This window comes from Trematomus bernacchii, unplaced genomic scaffold (genome assembly GCF_902827165.1).
Source record: "Trematomus bernacchii unplaced genomic scaffold, fTreBer1.1, whole genome shotgun sequence".
Classification (NCBI taxonomy): domain Eukaryota; kingdom Metazoa; phylum Chordata; class Actinopteri; order Perciformes; family Nototheniidae; genus Trematomus; species Trematomus bernacchii.
The window spans coordinates 28,623,091-28,645,189 of NW_022987720.1; the positions used below are offsets into that span (position 1 = coordinate 28,623,091).

A 22,099-nucleotide genomic window follows, 5' to 3' on the forward strand; every position below is an offset into this window, starting at 1 on the left:
AGAACACAAACTAAACAAGCTTACTTTGAGCTGTTCATAAAGCATGTCCATGGCGGTGGGCTCGGGCAGCAGAGGGGTTCTGCTGCGGTTCTTCTCCAGACGGGCCAACGGGATCCAGTGGAGCGGGGGGTCACGAGGGCTTTAAGCGGTGTGGAAAAGAGGGGGTGAAAAAATGTTAATCACAAGGAACTAGCAATAAAAAACTCAGGTCGAATAACTGTGCCTGTGCCTCACGTCAAATGTAATTGACGTTGCTTTAAAAAGACATTCAGACACACATTTCTTTAAAAGCCTGTTGCCTTGACTCCTCTCTTTCGAGTCTCTTAAGCTTTGACATGCTCAGACATGAGTCAGAGCAGCTCAGTGGTGAGTTGGAGTACGTCCTTCAGACAGAAGCCTGATGTTAAAGCCTTCTTTGATGCTGGGTGCTCTTTGTATGAGTCAAAATAAAAGGGTTTAACACGGTGTAACAAACTACTCTTCCTCACCTTGGAGGGTTTGGAAACTCCTTCATGGTCACCAGTAGGACGTTGCCCTGCCGGTCTTTCAGAGGCTCATAATGAACCTGGCCCAGGTCTATTGTTCCCAGAGAAGACTGAAGGCAGAGGAAGGTAGAACAGAAAGATGAGGATGAATCCATATGAGCGTATTAGGGACTGATGCACTGAAACACAACACAGGTTTGTAGATAGGGACGCGAGGCAGCGGTGAGGAGAAGAGATGTTAAGAGGTCATTAAAAAGCAATTAACCCACTGTGATGCCTCTCACTGAGCGGATGGACTTCCTACCTGCAGCTGGGAAACAGCTCTTAAGATGTTGTGCCTGTTCTGGAGGAGGGAGGAGGGGGAGGAGTGGGCGAAGGCGAGGGCCTGCTGCAGCCACGGCACCTGCTGCCACGCACACGATAACTGTAGGAGAAAATACAAATCATAATTACATGTAACTGGGATTCACAAAGAAAAATTACATAGCCTGATGTTTACTTTAAAGGTCCCGTATTATACTGTTTTTCATCAATATATTATAGGTCTCAGATATATACAAACATGTCTCTGAAGTGTTTGTCTCCAAATACCAAACAGATCATTGCAGCATTACCCATAATCCCCTCTGTTTCAGCCCTGTTTCAAAAGTGCTGATTTCTCTGTCTGTTACTTTAGATGAAAATAAGGAGCCCCTCCCCACGCTCCTCTGAGAGATATTTGGTTACAAAGAACACAATGGTGCTCTAGGAGGAGATTCAGGTGATAAGGGGGGGGGGGGGGGGGGGGTTACCTTGGTTGCTGATTGGCTAATGGTTACACGCCAAAACAACGTTATGACATCATAAAGTGGCCAAAATCTGATCAGCTCATTTTCAGACAGGTTTTTATATAAATGGATCAGGACAAAAAGAGAGAGAATCTTTTTTCCTGAAACTTTCAGAATCTCTTTCCACAGAGGGGACACATGTTGATGTAGAAGAGACATGAAGAAGAGGGGACACATGTTGATGTAGAAGAGACATGAAGAAGAGGGGACACATGCTGATGTAGAAGAGACATGAAGAAGAGGGGACACATGTTGATGAAGAAGAGACATGAAGAAGAGGGGACACATGTTGATGTAGAAGAGACATGAAGAAGAGGGGACACATGTTGATGAAGAAGAGACATGAAGAAGAGGGGACACATGTTGATGTAGAAGAGACATGAAGAAGAGGGGACACATGTTGATGTAGAAGAGACATGAAGAAGAGGGGACACATGTTGATGTAGAAGAGACATGAAGAAGAGGGGACACATGTTGATGTAGAAGAGACATGAAGAAGAGGGGACACATGTTGATGTATACAAGACGTGAACAAGTGGAGTTTGCATAATAGGTGACCTTTAATGTAGCTTTTACTTTATTAATGCCGTGTATTTATACCTGCAGATAAAAAGTAGAAAAAGGTTTTACAAATCCCTTTACTTTGAACCTGCTGTTTATCAGTTTTTCTTTGTGTGTGAATATTCATCTGCAAAACATACTGACTGGGAAGGAAACAATGAAAGTAATATTTGAAAAAATAAGGTTCAATTTTGATTTAAAAGAAACAATAAATGTTGTTTTTAATAAAGCCTGCTTTTTTGTGTTTATTTCTTTTTCATTTTATTCAATTATCTAAGTGCGTGAATATTTATCTGTAAATATTGCTGGCTGTGAAGGAAACAAAAAAAGTCATATCTAAAGAAATTAAAAAGCAGCATTTATTGAAAAAACAATAAGAGTCTTGCACGTTTGATTACATCTACACATATATTAACTGTGTTCAATTTGGATTTCAAATGAACCAATGGTGTTTCTTTGTGTTAATGAAATGTGTTGTGCTGACAGTGTACCTTTGCAAACCAGAGGAAGTCCTGGATGATGGAGGTGGAGCAGCACTTGATCTCCACCAGCGGGATCTGATCTTCAGCCGTCACCAGGATGTTCTCCTTGTGGTAGAAAACAGTCGCCAGGTACACACCCCTAACAAAACCAAATGAGACCACATTTAAGAGAAATTATAGAAAGACACATACATTTCACTTCATATACAAGTAACTTTTGTTGCATCCAGACTACTTTTTCCTTATGTTGAGTCAATCTTCACTTTATAATAAGTTGCTGTCAGGTGACACAAAGGAGGGATCCCTCTCCAGACAGTCGTGACATAGATGTTGAGTGTTTAAGATTAAAAAAAATGACAAGAAAGGCAAATCAAAGACACAAATGATAATGTGAATGTATATGAGAAAAGATGGATCCAGGAGGATGTCAGAAATGTTCCAAGTGCCGCCTTTAAAAGCAGGAAAACCGCTATAATGTACCAATGTAAGAGGATATCTACCCTTATATACAATATCATATAGATGAATTGCTCAGAAATACTTAGAAGCTGCCATGTTTATCTACTGGCAGTGAATTTGGTGTGGAAGAAGCTTTGATCCCTAACGTGCCCCTTCACACAGTTCAAATGACCCCATTACTAGTCCTGCCACTGCAGCAGCTTTCATGTTGTCGAGAGTTTGGACTTTGTAGTCTCCATGCCTGTACACACATCACATTTAATACAGTTACTCCCCACACCCTGCAGGCACAGATGGACAGGTGAGGCAGAGGGAGCGCTACCTCTGCAGGAGACGAACAAACTTGGTGGCGGACTGGAACAGTTGCTTGATGCCTCGAGACACAAACAAGCGCTTGCTGGGACTCAGGGGCTTAGAGCTCTCTGTGGAGGAGAGACGGATCAGTCAGAAACACTTTACATGTCAAAGTAAAATCACTGAGCACACACACACACACACACACACACACAGGATATATGAAAAGGTGACGGAGGTGAAATAGCATTTTTCTCTCATGATAAGGGTTGATACAGTACATGCAGCTGATATATAAAGGTTTAAAATAAGAATAAAACCATGTTACAAAGCATCATAACAATTTTATTTCATTGTGTTTAACACTGAGCAATCTCTTACTTACAGAAATAATTAGGGTCAGTCATTAATACAGAAACTGATGAGAAGGATGTGCATTTACACCGCAATTAGGAGATCAAATTCAAATGTTGGGAGTTCAATTGTTTTATTCTCAAGAGTCTTATGTTTATTCCCGACATTACCACTTTATTCCTAATATTTCGACTTTATTTTCGAGATATTTCAAAATGGTATTCAAACTTTCCTCTCAACATTTCAACAATGAATTCATTTTGAATTCTCTGAAAGGTATTTTACTTTATTTTCATAATGATTATTCAACTTCAGTCTGACTATTTTACACCTTCTGTACTTAAATTTAAAAGCAATTCTGACCGAGGTTGGAAATACTGTAAGGGGGCGTTAAGCAGAGGATGGTAGATTATTCAATAGTTAGTTAGTAAATGATGAAGTATCCACCAAAAGTAAAGTGTTTCCCAGGAGTTTAAAGGTCCCATGTCATGCTTTTCCGGTTATTACCCGTCCCCTTGTGTGTTATGTAGCTTTTTATGCATGTAAACGGTCTGCAGAGTCACAAACCCTCAAAGTACACCCTGTAGCGAGTAAAACTCTAACACAGAAAAGACCTGTCTATGCTGCCCCAGAACGCCTCGTTGGACATTTCTTTTTTTCAAGGGGGGTGCTAGTGGAGCCTCGCAGCGGCAAAACTGTGGCGCGCTTACACTGCAGGTGCGCCGCGTTTGAGGGTGCGGGCAGGGGGGCCGTGACTGACAGGGGCCCAAACTATTTTAGAACATTAAGAAAAAAATGTTTAAGTAACCAATGTGATATCTTTTCATGGGGCCCAAAATCCCTGGCGGCGGCCCTGGGTGCGGGTGCTAGTGGAGCCTCGCAGATGGGGGTGCTGCAGCCCCCTCAGCACCCCCCCTCTTCCCGCGTCCATTCGCGCTGTCTCGCTGTCTCGCAGACCCCACGTAGCAAGCAGGAAATGAACCCAGCTCACACTGTCCGTTTCTCGCAGCAGCGAGCCGCGCAACGTCCCGCCAACACGGCACCCAGACCCCACGCAGCATTCTGATCTGTTTGTCATTACTGGTGTCATTTTCTGGTTGCTAACGCCATTGTAACACATGATGTTCCGCTGTAACGGTGGTGATCTCATCAGAACAGAGTGGGCGAGCTGACCAATCAGAGCACAGTGGGCTCACAGGGAGGGGGGGGGGGGCAGGAGCTCCAACAAGCCGTTTAGGACAGAGAGTGAATACACATACTATACAGAGATGCTGTATGAGAAACCAATGTGAGTTTGGAACATTGAACAATATAAATCTATTCTAGTAGACCTCAACAATGGAATTATGATCAGTAGAAATGGCCATGTCATGGGACCTTTAAAGTTATGGATTGTAATAGAAAAAAGGAGGAAATTGGGACTTCAATTCCACTTCACTTCATGGTAAATATGTATATATTACAACATCAAATTTGGCAACCAAGGTTTTCATATGTTGTATGATATATTTTCTTATGTAGTTTCAGGGCCTCGTATATGTTTGGTCCCCAGAACTGTATAAGCAATTGTAAAGTTTCTGTTACCTAGGCAGAATTCTCTGTAATGTGGTTCTCTGGCATCTTCCAGCAGTTTCCTCACGAGGCCCTCATGATTCCTAAACTGCGACTTCACACCGATGCACTCTCTCCAACCTGCACGGGGAGAAAGAGAGGAACAAATCATCTCTTATACAATTAGGGAAAACCATTGAAGACATCAAGAACTCATTTGTGGGCAAGACCTGAGATCTGAATCTTCCTATCTCAGTGATTAGGAGAAGAGAGCCATCGCTTTACAGAATGTCTGTGTGCTGATTCACTTTGGCCTGAATTCATGAAAGTGAAACTACAAAGTATTGAATATCTCTCTGTCACTACTTTGGTAATATAGTGGTGCAGTGATGAAATATTAGGGGTATAAGCGCTCCCTTGACAAAAAGGGATAATAGGATTTTTCCCTTGGAATATTGAAGAAAACAAGTTGTTGATGTTTATGATACTTACACGTTTTGTTCAGCAGGGTAACCTCCACATATTACCACCACTTTATAATAGGTGATGTGTAAATGCAATCTCCAGAAGTAAAAAACTAACGTTAGGGTATAAACAAACTACATTACAGTCACATGACTTCACGTCTCCACCGCTAAGCTAAAGGCGGCTAATGTTCACCATGATGACACTGGGGGTGTTTCTCAATCGCGAGTAAAGCTGCTGCAGAGCCACTATTTCAAGCATACTACGTCATCGAGTGCCGCCGTAGTACTGTTCCAATCTCCAGCATACTTGGAAATCTACCGAGCCCGGCGTACTCCGTTTGGAAAAATATCGAGGCTACACATGAGTAGACTCCGCGGTCTTAAAATCCCCACAATGCTTTGCGCACGGACCAATTTCCAAAATCTGTGGCGGAAAATGTAAGACGGGGCCTCTCATATGATGCACACCTGCACACTTGCTAGCCTGTTCCACTCTGTGGGTGTTTCTCAATCGCGAGTACGCTTGCTTGGTAGCACATGTCTGCCGAGCGTCTTGCTTCAGAAGCGAGTCAAGAATACTTCCTGGCATTCGGAAAACGAAGTGTGGAACACGCTAGCAAGTGTGCAGGTGTGCGTCATATGAGAGGCCCCGCCTTACATCTTCCGCCACAGATTTGGGGAAATTGGTCCGTGCGCAAAGCATTGTGGGGATTTTAAGACCGCGGAGTCTACTCATGTGCAGACTCGATATTTCTCCAAACGAAGTACGCCGGGCTCGGTAGAGTTCCAAGTATACTGGAGATTGGAACAGTACTTCGGCGGCACTCGATGACGTAGTATGCTTGAAATAGTGGCTCTGAAGCAGCTTTACTCGCGATTGAGAAACACCCTTTGTTTTCCAAATGTCAGGAAGTATTCTTGAAAATTTCACTCGCAGACATGTGCTACCAAGCAAGCGTACTCGCGATTGAGAAACACCCACATAGTCCTCTCATTGAGAAAGTTGTTAGCAAACACCTCTTTAATGACACATAGAAGCTTCAGATGTTTACTGACGTATTTTATGTTGTAGAACACAAAGTCAAAAATCTAGTAAGCTTTCCTTATTTCAGGCATCTAACCAAAAACCCATTAAAAAGACAATTGACTTTGAGATGAGGGAACCAGAAGGGCTAAAATGCTAAATAATTTCCAGGTTTTAGGACTCATTCCTGCACCACTCTATATTCTTAATGTATTTGGATTTATATTACTATTTCTTTGCCTTTATCCTCAATTTCAAAAATGAATTTAACAGTAGGCTATAAAGTGCAAGGTAACAGCATGTAATGAAGCGTGAGAGAGAGTCGATTACATGCAGCAGATATTATAAACCCCATTCAAACACGAGCACAAGGCCTGGCTTACTCACGGTCGGTGACATCTTTCATTCTCCAAATTTTAATAATTCATTAATCTAGCAGCCATGAGTGGATTCCACTTTTTCACAACAAGTTTGAAGTCAGCCGAGTCATTTCATCACACGGGGACGGAGAGAAAAAGTATTTTCAAAGCAGCGAGGCCACATTCATCAAAGTGTGCAGTTCAGAGTACTCACTGGAGGGGGCAGCGCTGAGGGGGGTAGAGCACTGAGGCGGACCCCATCCCTTCACATTGTAGGCACTCACTCTCACAAAGTAATGCACTCCCTGCGTTTGGAGAAAAAGCAGCAGACCGCCAAATGATCAGCATGCATTAACCTCGTCCTTTCCTGGACATTGAAAGCCAGATGCTGCCGTCATTATACATTCATCTGGTTAGGTAAGGCAGTTGAGTGGTGTAAGTGTTCTCTTATGGAAAGTGGTTTGGTACAGTCTGAGTGAACCCTAGAGCTAATGTATGTGTGTGTCAAGGGCGTCACTCAGTGTTGAAAAGTGGTGAGGGGACATAAGGATTTTTAAAGGGTCTTCAACATATTCACTTTTAGGCAATGTAATGGGGGTAAGGGTAGATGATTACCAAGTTTGGAAACTATGTGAAGAAATGTTTTAAGTTACTGATCAGTACATGCATACTTTTTGGTAATTTTTATAATGAATAAGCTAAGGTGGAACGTTAATTGAATGTTATATTCAATAATAATATAAGCTTTTTCATTTGTTTTCAGTATTTGTTTTGTCAGTAACAGTATAAATTAACATAGCAATAGAAATAGGAGCTATGACTGTTGAGATATACAGAGAAGTGAATGTACATGATACATTTATTTAATGCCTATATTTATATAGATTTTATTCTTGAAATATTAAATAAATAAATTCAATTTTTCGGCGACAATTTGAGGTTTTTAGATTGGTTCTAACAAAGTGGATCAGGGGAACTAAGTGTGAACTTCCTGCTAAATGAATAGCGTTACTTTTTTGTTGAATCATGACATTAATACATTTTGTGGCACACTAGCAAACATTTAAATCTTTAGGTTTGTAGGAAGGTGTATTTTGTAATTGTTACGTTTATTCTGGTTTGTTTTGTGTTTGTACTTTTTATGTGATTTTATACTTATTTGTATGTTTTGTGAGCTGAGCTGTGTGATTTGATATTGTATGTATCTCTCTGTACAGCACTTTGGTCTGGAGGTTTTAAAGTGCTTTATAAATAAAGTTGGATTGGATTGGATTGGATTGGAAGGAATCAGTATTTTTTTCAAAGTGCAGTCGTTGGTGTTGAAGTCCAACTGCTGTTGCAATCTATTCTGATTTGTCAAGTGATCAAGTGTGTAACTGGAGTCCAACTGTGATTCTGCTGTGTGTGCTGTATTTGAAAATACTGCATGACTTACTGCTGTGAGCCCCTTGATACTGAAGGTTGGGTTCTTGGTCTCTGTAACTTGTGTTGAGCCGAGGATGCGTTTGAAGCTGACTGCGGAGCTCCATTCCACTGTGAACACAAAACAATCCCTCTGTCAGGTTATTCTCTGGCTTTACTCAGAGGGAACTGAGGATTTGAGTGTTTACAGTTTCGGGAACGTGCTGTACGTGGGCTTAATCTACCCTTGACTGCAAAGTATGACATTTATGCAGCTGTTAAACCAAACAGAGAAGCTAAAAGACTTCCATAAATATGAGGCTTTTATTCCTGTCAGGCTAAATGATGTGTGACCTTGATTATATTCTTCCTTTATTGAGCCACTAAATTCTCTCTTTAGTTTTGCTCATGCCTCCTACATAATTAATATATCTCCATCCCATCATCTATTATATATTCAAGTCTTTATGACTTTTATTAAAACTCTTTTTCACCACCCACCTCTGGAGCGGGTGATGAGCCCCACGGTGTTTCCCTCCGGCTCTTTGATGGTCACAAACAGAGAGGAGGTGCTGGTCACCAGAATGGAGACGTGACTGGGAGGCCCGGGGAGATCTGGGAGAGATATTAAGACAGACAAATGTTAAAAATAAGCACTACTAATTACTACTGAGGGTAAATGATAATGAATATAACCACAGAGAATGATAATTGTATTGGAATGATTTTACTGTATATGGTCTTATAGAGAGGAGCAGGAATGAAAATCAGGAAATGAGTTAGCATTTTAGCACTTCCTGTTTCCTCGTCTCAAAGTCCAAGTTGTTTTAAATGATTAGATGCCTCAAATAAGGTGTTTTGTTAATACAAGCTAAGAAGGATGTTTAAGTTTTGTTCTATGAAATAAAATATGTCCCCACTGGTGAATGTCTGAAGCTTTTATGGGTCATAACACTGTGCTTGCTAACAAGTGGCTAAACGAGACCATCACACTGAACATTAGCGGCCTTTAGCTTAGCGTTGGTGGCTTTTTGCTAGATTGCATTTATGCTTCAAAAATCTGGGAAAGCCCAGATAGTTGTTCCCAAATGTTTGTTACGACTTGAGTTCACAGGAATTTCTACCCTTCAGACCCTAGAAGAACACACAACCCAGTCTCACGGCATTTTGTGTTATAGTCACGCAATTAATTTAATCTATTGATTCGTGTTCACCAACACGATTTTCCCCTTTTTATTGTTTCACACAGAACGATTTTAAAAGCAATGTATTTCTATTGGTAGTGTGTTTCGTGCCTGCACCACGTCTTTTTGTCCGGTCGGGTCTTGGAAGACCGGAAGTTGTGTGGTTCATAAAAACATTTTCTTACTCAATATCAAGCCACGATTATTGTTTTTATTTGAAATTGTATAATGTCGGACTTTTCTTGCCGTCCGTGAGGAAAATAAATGGAGCTCAGAGCCTCAGAATACTGAAATCTGTAATATCTTTTTTACCTTCTAATTTGTAATGATTTGGTGCAGGCACGAAACATACTACCAATAGAAATACATTGCTTCTAAAATCGTTCTGTGTGACACGAAAAAAAGGGGGAAATCGTGTTGGTGAACACGAAATGCCGTGAGACTGGCATCACAGCAAAAAAAAACAATCCTCAATGATGTGCTCCGTCATTCAGATCCGCTCAAAAATATAATTGGTTCTTCCTTAGCCAATGCTCAACCCTTACACCAAGTTACATACAAATCTGTGCATTTGTGTTTCCGTCTTCCTGCTGATAGATAAACAGAAATGGATACCCCTTGGCGTAGATAATAACTTCTTCCCACACATGTAACATCTGATGTATGTTTAAGTGTTAGTGTTGCACAGGGAAAAAACAGCTACAGTGTCAGGCCAACTCTCAGTGGACAACCCGGATTCATCATTTATTTCCTTCTTTCCTCAAGATTCTCGTTATCCTGGCCGTCAACCTATCAACCCACTGCGTCTTGGTGAAATGTAGAGCTTTTCCTCTCCAAGCTCTGTGTTGCCCCGAGACACTGAATCTCTCCTAGCTCTGTGGGTTTTTATGTTGCTGTTCCTGCACTCTGACTTGCTTTCCTATGAATAGAACCAATAAAAACAGTTTTTAACCTGCAAAATATCTCAATATTAATATTACCTCAGCACTAGCCAAGAAGTGAATAGATGAAAACACATTTATATTTTACATTTTTAACATTTAGCTGACACTCTTATCCAGGGAGATTTATAATAATAAGAGTATAAGCCTAATTTCCTAAGAATGCATATAGACTTTTAACATATTGATAATTATTCAAATCAACATATATGTTAGTGGTTTTAGCTGTTGCTTCCTATCTTTAATTATCTTAACTTATCTTGTCTTTTTTCATCTTATCTTTACTTATCTAATCTCATCTCATCTAATCTCATTTTATCTTAATAACCTGTGTCTTCTTGCTTTTACTATAATGCTGTAATAATAAAATAGGGAAGAGTACATTAAAGAGAAATGAATTGACAGCTAAGTAAAGAAGTTTGAACAGAGCACTTTAGGTAGATACAGAGGGGAATTCATCACATAATCCTTTCAAAAACATGGCAAGCTGAACCAATTAAAAGCCAAGAGGAAGAGGATTTAAACAGGTCGGTCCAGGGAATGTAAGCGAAGATGCTCGATGTATTAGAAACAGGTTGCACCAAAGCCTTGGAGCTTTTTCCGTGTGTGATTTCTTTCCTCCAGCACCAAGGTTTAATTTGATCCAAGCAGACACCGGCAGCTGGTGGAGGGCATGTATGATTTGGAAAGGGCAGTCTGTTGAATTTTGGATGAGTTGAAAAGAGGCCGGACAGACTGGAGAGGCCAGCTGGGTGTTACAAGAGTCCAGACAGGAAATCAGTAAATTCTAAGCGAGAGATTGGCCTGAATACCTGATCACTGAGGTCTTGTCAGCTGTGATGTATAGGTGTTCTCTCTTGAGATTGGGGTTAAAATGTGAAGATAAAATGCAAAAATACTAGATTTTCCTGCAAGCAGTGGTGAAAGTACATTTACTATACTTACACGTTTAAGGAACTTTATTTCAGTTTTTACATTTTCTGCTATTTTTCAATTCTACTACACATAAATATTGTAATTTTTGCTTAACTACATTTGTCTGACAGCAATAGTTACTTTGAGGATTACAGATTTCATTCCCCCATGACAAACTGCCAAAAAACGTGACAAGGCGCAGAAGCTAAACTTGGTGTTCCTCAGGGTACCTTGCGTGGTCCACTTAAACAAAGAAAGGTTATCCACATAAGAAATTAAAAAAAATTAAATGTATTATTATATGCTTATCATCTGCATATAGTGATCAATATGATCCGGATGGACGGGATAACAGTAAGATGTTTCCACTGTAAGTAAAGGATCTAAATGCTTCTTCAAATGGTATATTGAGTGCATTTATAAAGCGCTATTTCAGTTTTTACAACCTTTTAAAATCGCTTTAACATGTACTAGTCAGCATTCATCCATTCACATCCCATCCATACAATGTGCCACCTGCTCAGGGAAAATAACATTCACACAGATTCTAGACCCTCCAGAAAAACGCGGGCTAAAATCCTTGATTATGCGGGCTAAAATCCTTGATTATGCGATTAAACATGCGGGGTTTTTATGTGATTTTATGCGGTGAAGTTGCGAAATATGCGGAAATATGCTAAATATGCGAAAAGTTGCGAAATATGCGGGAGGCGGAAAAAAGGTGATTCTTCTCCCACACCCTGTTACTAGGCTACTACTGAATGAAAGTGAGCCCTTTTAAAGAGTTCCTATGATAAACAAGCATACTAGAAGCAAGCTACATCACAAAGTGTTATTTATGTATTTATATATGGGCTATTTTAATCACTCTCTCACACACACACACACACACACACACACACACACACACTCTTCTCCGCCTCATTCTGTTTTCATTTACTCGTTCGTTATCTGACCAGCTTCAATCTTGTAGGCTACTCACCTCGTTTTTGTAGCCCTCGAAAGGGTTTTGGAGGTTGATGCCTCGGTGAACGTGAGTTGTTTGACTTTCTTGTCCGCAGCAGCAGAAAGCATTTTAGAATGTTTGAATGAATCAAAGTGGGTCGTCACCGTCGATTTTCTCTTATGCTCCAACACACAGTTGCACGGGGTGCAGAATAGTTTCCCCCCACTTTCGTTCAAGACATCGGGGTACTGCTTTGCCCCGTCTTTAGCAGAAATGTTCGTAGGCAAATGAGATGGATTCGATTTTTTCATCTTGGTCAGAGCCGTATAATAGTATAATAGTATATAATAATAATAGTATAATAGTATATAATAATCTATATGGCGCTGATCTTGTTGTTTTCTCTCTCGTGTGAGTTCCACACATTCACTCTACGGTGTTGTTTACCTGCGCGAGCTGATGACATCACTACTTCACGTTAACTTTTTTTTTTTTCCCTCAACTTTGTGTGGAAAAATGCGGGGATTATGCGACCTTTTAATAAATATGCGCCCTTTTAAAAATATGCGCCATTTTGCTGATTATGCGGTAAATTATGCGATCGCATAATCGCGTTTTTCTGGAGGGTCTAAGATTCACACACTTTTGGCCACCCGGAGCAATTTAGGTATCTTAAAGGTCACCTATTATTCAAAATCCACTTTTTCATGTCTTTTCTACATAAACATGTGTCCCCTCTGTGAAAAGAGATTCTGAAAGTTTCAGAAAAAATGACACCCTCTCTTTTTGTCCTGATCCATTTATATAAAAACCTGTCTGGAAATGAGCTGATCAGATTTTGGCCACTTTGTGATGTCATAATGATGTTTTGGCTTGTGTAACCATTAGCCAATCAGCAACCTAACCCCCCCCCCCCCCCCCCCCCCCCACCTTATCACCTGAATCTCCTCCTAGAGCACCATGGTGTTCTTTTTAACCAAATATCTCTCAGAGGGGCGTGGGGAGGGGCTCCTTATTTTCATCTAAAGTAACAGACAGAGAATCAGCACTTTGGAAACAGGGCTGAAACAGAGGGGATTATGGGATGCTGCAATGATCTGTTTGGTGTTTGGAGCCAAACACTTCAGAGACATGTTTTGTATATATATCTGAGACCTATAATATATTGATGAAAAACAGTATAATAGGGGACCCTTAAGTATCTACATGTTGACTGCAGGGGCTCGGGGTCAAACTACTGACTTTCTGATTGGTGGATGACTCCTCTAATTCCTGAGCCACTGTCGCCCTGTGCACGCAAGGCACTTAAAACGCCTGTGACCTAGATGTGTCCCTAGCTGTACTTCAATAAGATGTCACGAGCTGACCCGAGAGCACCGACCTGTGTTGTGGAAGTTCTGTCTCATCCGGCAGTACAGCTGCAGCCGGAGGCTCCAGAGGCGGACTTGTCTCTGGACGTCAGCCTGAGCCTGAGGCCCTGCCCCCGCCTTCCTCGATAACTCATTCTGCTTCTCCTCCACCCGTTTACCCGCCAGCGCCACCAGACCGTCCAGCTTGAATCCCCAGTCTGCCGGTCGGCACACTGAGAGGGAGGGGAAACAGGCGAGGACAGAGCGAGAGAAAGGACAGATTCTGAATATTTTTGCATTTAATTAAATCCATTCACTTCTCAGACGTTTTACTTAAAGGGGACCTATCATGCAAAATGCACTTTTGTACGTCTTTTATACATGAATATGTGTCCCCGGTGTTCCAGGGAACTCACCAAGTGTCAGAAAACACAACCCTCTCTATTTTCCTCCATACCCAAATCTCTAAAAAAGGGGCTGCAACGGATCTGATCAAAACTGATCCAGATTTGAACACTGTCCTGACGTCAGGACAGTGGCGCTACGGCTATTGGGCCAACTCCACCAATCAGGAGGAGACAGCCACGGCCATTGCCGTTCGAAAGCGCTGGATACGCTGTAGTACATATGCCAGGCCTGTAGATGGTGCTGTTCTCACTGAATCTGCCCTTGCAAAAACAGAGCTAAAAAATGTCAATTTGAGCAAAATGAGGCATGGCTAAAATGCATGATCTGTTTGGTATTTTGAAAAAAAAAAAGTATAAATATGCCTTATATAGGTATGGTCCTACACTATATTATTCAAATATAGCATGATAGGTCCACTTTAAGTAAAAGTAGCTGTTGGGAAAATATTGAATGTGCGCTTCCAAATATCAGAGTAGCACATGATAACAAAGGCCCAACTGTAGCTGTGTACATGACAGGATGTATGATTACCTAGAAGAGCATCAGGACTGTTTTAGGCATATGATGTGATTAACATGATGATTCAGCCTCTATGGAGACAGACATATGGCTGCTTACGCAGGCCTTAGCTAATCTGAACTAAGCACAGAATACTGCTTTGAACCGGTATACATGTATCTTGTGACTGAATAACTCCCTCTCTTGTATATCAGCATCTGAAGGACACAAGTTGTACCAAATGCTCTGTATGTGATGACTACTTCCATTCTTGCAAGGATAATAAATACATGTATCCTGATATTGAAGCTCAAGCCGGTGACGAGTGAGATTTTACTAACAGTAGCAATGCTAAATTGTGAAAAATATTCGGTTACAAGTCCTGCATTCAAAATCTTACTTTACTAAAAGTACAAAGGTACTGGCATCAGTAACACCTCTGTTATGCAATATGTCCCCTTTAAGATTATTGTTATAACTGGCTGCTATCTCTTAGTTAGACAAAATCTGTAAATAACTTTGTGCAATATATACTTTTACTTTCATTACCTGGCTGCTATCACATTCATTTCTACATCTTACCCTTGTTTTTCTAAAATACTGCAACTGCTATACTTATTGTTATCCACCTGGATGTGTGCTTTGTACATTTTAATTTGTGTAGTCTCTATTTTTCATATTTTGTGCATTCTTCTTAATGAATATTTTGCTAATTTTACAAAATAGTGTATACTTCAAATATTTTATTGATGTATATATTTTCTACTGTTGACATGTATATATTCTTTCTTCTTTGATTATGTTGTTGACTCAAGTGTAATGTATGTTAACAAACTGCTGTGACAAAATACATCTCCATTTTGTGTAAATAAAGTACTTTTATCTAATCTAATCTATACTTAATACTATACTTGAGTAAATATTCTTCATTACGTCCTACCACTGACCACCAGCATAAATGTACATTCCTGTTGTCATCTTGCAATCTATTTTTTTTTTTATAAATAGTCATCACCGCAATAAACCGTATTTAATTTTGTCTTAATTTACATTATTTAATTTCATATTCTGTTCTTGTATATATCCCATATTCTATTGACATGTATATAGACTTTTTGCACTACTTTTTATTTTGTATTTTATTATATATGTTGCATTGTTAGAGGAGCTCAGGTCAGAAGAATGTCATTGCCATTTCTACACTGTCGCTTTGTGCATATGGCAATAAAACCTTTGAATCTTTAATCTTGAAATTGCATTTAAAAATCTTACATGTAGGGTTATGTCGGGCTCCCGCCTTCGTCAACACATGGAGGAGAGGGGAATTGTGGGTAAGGGCAGCGACGTCCAGGGGGACCAGGCCCTGTTCACTCACCCTGTTCACCCCCCTCTCCCTCTCTCTCTCCCAGTCCTTCTCCTTCTTCTCCCCTCTCTCCCCACAGACCCCCTCCCCCTCCCCCTCCCCCTCCTCCTCCTCCTCCTCCGGCAGCATGATTGTAGTCTCTGGACAGCAGGCTTTGTACAGCCAGAGTATCCTCATTTTCCACTGCTTCCCACAAGGTCTTGTACTAATGGGGGAGAAGGGGAGAAGAAAGGATTGTGCGGGTGAGGAAAGAGGAGATCAAACGAGAGAGATTTATTTTATGAGGGAAGGGGAGTTGCTGTATGGAGACAGGAGGACACATAAATCAAATCATAAATCAGTGTCTCCTGGGAAAATGTATTCATAGTGAAACAGAGTTATGTATTGTCAAAATAAGATCTCGTAATAAAAAAAGAATCTATAACCCTGCCAGAGGACATTTCAGACCCAACCTTGAAATATTGTGGTGCAGGAATGAGTCCTTAAACCTGGGAATGAGTTAGCATTTTGCCACTTGTGGGAAGTCAAAAGGTCTGTGATCAACACACGCTGAAGATATGTTCACGTCTGTGCTACGATATAGAATACGTCACTAAAATACCCCACTGGTGAATGTCTGGAGCTTTTAAGTGTCATTAAAACAGTGGTTGCTAATTAGGCTACTATTTTAATAAAATTGAGTGGTGCAGGAATGAGTCCTAAAACCTGGAAATAACTTAGCATTTTAGCAGTTCTGGTTGCCTTATCTGGAAGGCAATGCTTATTTTAACGTGTGTTTGGTTAAATTCCTGAAATAAGGTCTGTGGTATTTACTGACAAGCTTAAGAGATTTCTACGTTTTGTTCTACGACATAAAATGTGTCAGTAAATACCCCGGTAAATGTCTGATGCTTCTATTAAAAACGTTGGTTGCTAACAAGCGTCCAAATGAGACAATTAAAAGTCATCACGCTGGGAAAATCCCATTGGCTTTTTCCCAAGGGAGCCCTTGAGATGCTAACTTCCGAGTCGGCCTACAAAGATATAGTAACTGTTCCACTTCATGATGTCCAAATATCTTACAGAATCTGCAGACTTGCTGAAGTGTTTGGTTGTGTCCAATTCCCTGGAAACAGATGACTCTCCGCCCCTCAGTCTGACGGACAGGTTTCTGTAGATGCGTTTGGGCGAAACTGGACCCAGGGAACGCCGGCGCTGGACTTGATTCCTCATGGATACAGACATGACAGGAGAGAAGAAGAGGGAAACAGGAAATAGAAAGAAGAAAGAAGAAGAAACAGTGAGGGGAGTGAGGGATAGGTTAGTTCATGGAGAGAAAGATTAGGACCCCCAAACTAAGAGCCATAGAGAGAGAAGAGGAGAAAAGTGGCATTTGAATCAGAAAATGAGGAATGAAGAGTGTGAAAAAAGGTCAAAGTCATTAGAAACCTGGAGGGCGGAGAATGAAGTGAGAAATAAAAAGAGTGGGAGAAAAAAGCAGAATTTATAGTCAGTTTCAAACAGATTCTTCTACAGTAAATGCAATTTTCTGCCGACTTGACAAGTAAGTATGGGCAGAGCTGAGTAGTGCTGTTGTGTGGGTGGATAAATGGACAAAAGTTACAACGCCTGGATGAAAAATGCCTCAAAGCATTTATTATCGTGCTTCTTACCATTCTCCTCTTTATTCTTCTTTGACTCACTATTATGTGACACGGGTTTAATTCGCTTTGAATGGAGTCTGTGAGCGCACAAAGCGACCGACCCATCCATCTAATTAACTGAAGAAGAAGCAATCTCATGTGGAAAGAGACAAAATATTCTTCCCTTTTATAATAAATATGAATCTCTTTTTGCATCATTGGCTGGAAGATAAAAAATCCATCATCAGCGCCGCAGTAATGATGGTTCATTATCAATCCCGACGCTTTTTCATCATTACAATCAGTCACTTTTTGAGGCTGAAAATCTGTCACAAGTTTTTATTTTTTTGCGAAATTCAGTCTGGCTCTCCCCTCATCTCGTTTCACCCAGCAAGTCTTACATTTGTCATTTGTCTTTCTTCTCATTCCCTTTCTCCTCACAGCCCTACAGTTTGAAGTGACTTTGACGTCGCTTCGATTTACGTCATGCCCCGAGGATACAGATCTTTGAAATAAAAAAAGGGGGACATTCAAACTCTATCCTCTCTGTCATCTCTCACATCAACGCTTTCCCATTTACGTAGAAGCCTCAAATTTCAGCGTTTTTTGTAATCCGAATCAATTCAAGCCCTGAGTAGTCCACTGTCCTTGAGTGAAAGTGAATACTCCCCGGGTTGGTGCTATCTGAGGAGACAATGTGAGATCCACATTGCTGTTGGACATGCTTCCTCTCCGGCTTGCACAGTACCTGCACTGTCTCTGTGTGTGCGTACTATAAGGGTGATAATACCAGCCATTGTTATTGGTACAGTTTTCCCCTGTTTGTTTATTATGCCTTACACCAGTTGTTGAAAGTGCTGATAGGACAGTTGAGAGAGGGGGATTAGTGTTAGTGTTTGCCTTTTTGTCCTAAAGCAGCACAAAGGTAAGACGTTGGAAATGTCACGGTACGTAAAAGATCTCTGAAAATATCACGGTGTCACGGTATACGGTGATACTCTCACTATGATTATCAGTTACAAAGATCCTTAACAGATCCTTTTACATAACTGAAGCATGTTAGCAGCACTTTAGCATGTTAAATCAACTACAAAATCAAAAATAACATCAATAAAAATAAAGGTTTTAGCTTTTAAAATAAAGTTCTATGATATTAAAGGTAGGGTAGGTAAGTTTGAGAAACCGGCTCGAGATACACTTTTTGTTATATTCCATGGAATGCTCTTAACATCCCGATAGCAATGAATATCTTAAGTGCTTTGACAAAAAATCCATAAATAAATGTCATCTGTGGAAGCCGTAGTACTGTAAAAAGCACGACCAATCATTTTAGCCGGCCCGGCTAAAATAACTGGATGGCCTACCTGCCTGTCAGCCTTCCATCTGTGCACAAACTTATCTCGTGCCCTCATTGGTCATGTGCGCGTTCGTGTGTGTTGGAGGAGGGGCTCTGTAAGGAGTGGCAGATTTTCTCCCGTTGTGTATTTTCAAATTCTAGCGCACTCAAGCTGGTTTCTCAAATGTACCTACCCTACCTTTAACAATTAATATTTGCAATAGGCTCTCCTGACTGTACCTTTAAGGTTAAACCAATACTCAGTTATGTCAGTTATTTTACTATTTACAACTTTTGTTTACTCACTACTGAGAGTCAATGTTATCTCAATGTATATGTGATACTAAAATATAACAATATGTATTTAAAAAACAACATGCCAGCAGAAAATGCCAATTAAATAACAAAGTGCCCACTTATTCGCAGGTCAAACTGTACACAAACCAATAAAGTATATTATGTAATAAAAGAGAATATATATAAATACAGTATAATTGTAGAAAGGATGTACAGTAGGGATGGTCAATTTGGTTTATCTATAGAAGCAATGTTAAAAATCCTTCCTTTTCATTTATACCCTAAAATTGTTTGTAGTTTAAGTCGCTTAATACACAGAAAATGGCAAAAACGACTTTGCACTACACAAAAAGTACTGCAAAATGTATTCAAACTACGAGTTTAATTTCCCGGCATTAATATACACAGTTACAACCCTAAGAGCATATCAGTTATGTGAGCAGGGTTATGCTTTAAACGACCCCATATGCAAAGCCATAAACAGACACAATAGCGTCATTGTGGTTGTGCTGCATGTCAGTATCTCAGGCTGTGGTGAAGTTGGGTTTTTATCTCAGTACTGCAGGCCCAAACAATGAGAGTAAAGTCTGCTGCATATTTAAGCTTTCTGTTTAGTCAGTCTCCTAAATTCTTTGGCTCATGAGTTCAGATGTGCATGGAAACATCTGATGACTAATACTTCTAATCCCACAGGAAGTGATGTTGTTCGTTTATTTCTGTGAATACACCACAGAGGACACACAACCTTTACAAGTTGTCAGCATACAGTGTGTTATGTTGTTCCCAAAAAGGCATTTTAAACACTAATGTTATGTATCATTTTGATTAAGAGGATAAAAAAGAGAATCTTGTGTCAAGGAAACAAAGGTTTGGACATATTTTCTATACATTACTGAAGAATAGTTAGTTGCAACCCTTTGTGTGCATGAGTACAGTTCATATTAAAGGCAGTAACAGGAGCCAGGCTCGAGCTAGTCATTAGCTAGCCATATGTAATTTGGAGCTTTGATGGACATAGGGACAACATAATATTATTAGTATTATATGCAAAAAAATCTAAAAACATTGACACCAATATTAATATCAGATTATTATAAAAATATTTAGGGACATACAATGCAATGCAAAATGAAGTCAATGTAAAAATCCATTTACCTATAACTTCATAACTGAAGAAACAACAGCAAAGCAGTAGTCAAGAAAATGGTAAGTGACCCACTACAGCTTCCCTTATAATAAAAAGTTGGCAAACCTTTTAAAATTAAATCTACAATCTAAAAAACGTTTTAAAAAAGCATGTAAATCAGCGTTAAATTAAATGTACTTATAAATTAGAATATGTGATAAAAGGAACCTCAGATATTACTGAAGCTACTATAGGTTATTCATCTTAAAAAAACGCACTTTAGACTAATTCCCCTCTAATATAAAAATATATCATGCATGCATCGTCCATAGTTGTCCATTCGTGCAACAGGTTAAAAACACTTCGGCAAGAAGGAGCAAAAAGTAGCCCAACAGTTGTAAAGAATTGCAAGCTTTCTTACCGTAAGTCTTTACTTTCACTTCAACCGGACTTTCCTTGTCTACTCAGATAAAATATAATCCATCGCACCGACTTGAGGAGTTTTCACCTCTGAAGCGCACCTGAACGTTTCACCCGAGTGAGAGACTGCCGCTTCTACCGCGCACACACACACACACACACACACACACACACACACACACACACACACACACACACACACACACACACACACACACGCACACACACACACACACACACACACACACGCACACACACACACACACACACACACGCGCGCGTCTTCTTTGCCCCGCCCTCTTCCTACTTATCTAACTTTTTATTCAACTGCAAAGAATGTGTGTAATATAAACAGTACCTCCGGGGTATATACTGTGTCCTCCTTCCTTTCTCTTTCTCTTCTCTACTCGGACTGCAAGCCAGCAACATGTGCTTTTCTGCTCCTCAATAAAGTTACCTTTTGCACCTTCGATGCACCGCCTCCGACTCCTATCTCTCGGCACTACAGCAACATGATATGCTTCAGTGTGGTGTTTACATTTATTTTCTACATTTATCCATTTTATTATAACTTTTTATACTTATTTCATTTTTCATTTTTAATTGTATCTATGTAATGCATATTGTCTTATGATGTTTATAGTATTAAAATATTTATACTATTTATTTACATTATTGTATGTATTCATTTTCTTAATATGTTTAAAATATTAAAACATATTAAAAAAACTTTTTAAAAGTATATATTTACTTAAAAAAAAAAATTCTAAAATGAGGCAACCATCAGAACGTCAAATGTTCTCAGGATAAATAAAGTATTCTGGTATGTGATTAATCATTTGGTAATTTAAAAACCTATAGTTCAAAATGTCCATCCAAGTTCTTCAAAGTCCGAGCTAATGTTTTTGAATGTCTTTTTTGTCAGTCTAAAATGTCATGATATTATTTTATTTAATATAGAACATAGAAATGCAGATAATATCCACATTTGCAAGGCTTGGCAGTGAAGCAGCTTAGCAGACAACACACTCCTGCAAAAGGTTGTCAGTCTCTACTGCAGTTAAATGTAGCTGCAGGCTTGTAGTGGTTCAGTAGGCAAATGTATTATAATGACCCTTACAAAACAAGCTGAGCTTCTTTATGACTTGTAAATGTCATTGTGACTGGAAACAGTACTGAGCAGAGTGATGGTGTGACAAAGTGTGGGTTGGTGACTGGAAAAAGTTATAGTTATATTTAGGGTTGCTTAACACCCCCCAGTGATGTCACTGAAAGGGTTTCTTAATCTACAGTATACTGCATGATTGTTTTACACTGATGTGTACGTGTGTGTGGGGGGGCTATAAACAGGAAGTGGTTCAAGATATATGAAGCCGAATGTGAGCAAAGCAAAGGCCCAGCACTGCTCGCATGTTAAGACTCCACTTATG

The 22,099-nt window shown here is 40.0% G+C and overlaps 1 protein-coding gene across 1 annotated transcript in view; it reads right to left on the bottom strand.

The window, feature by feature from the left end:
• LOC117493071 (ankyrin repeat and fibronectin type-III domain-containing protein 1-like) overlaps positions 1 to 20,796 on the bottom strand; it is a 30,833-nt gene extending 10,037 nt beyond the window's left edge. Inside the window, 14 exon segments of the mRNA XM_034143461.1 lie at positions 25 to 139; positions 489 to 595; positions 790 to 909; positions 2,365 to 2,494; positions 3,137 to 3,236; positions 5,047 to 5,154; positions 7,078 to 7,168; positions 8,299 to 8,396; positions 8,766 to 8,879; positions 13,632 to 13,832; positions 15,778 to 15,940; positions 15,942 to 16,073; positions 16,931 to 17,202; positions 20,684 to 20,796. Coding sequence (XP_033999352.1) covers positions 25 to 139; positions 489 to 595; positions 790 to 909; positions 2,365 to 2,494; positions 3,137 to 3,236; positions 5,047 to 5,154; positions 7,078 to 7,168; positions 8,299 to 8,396; positions 8,766 to 8,879; positions 13,632 to 13,832; positions 15,778 to 15,940; positions 15,942 to 16,073; positions 16,931 to 17,092 — 1,641 coding nt within the window. The 5' untranslated portion in view covers positions 17,093 to 17,202; positions 20,684 to 20,796.
• Positions 20,797 to 22,099: the final 1,303 nt, after the last annotated feature.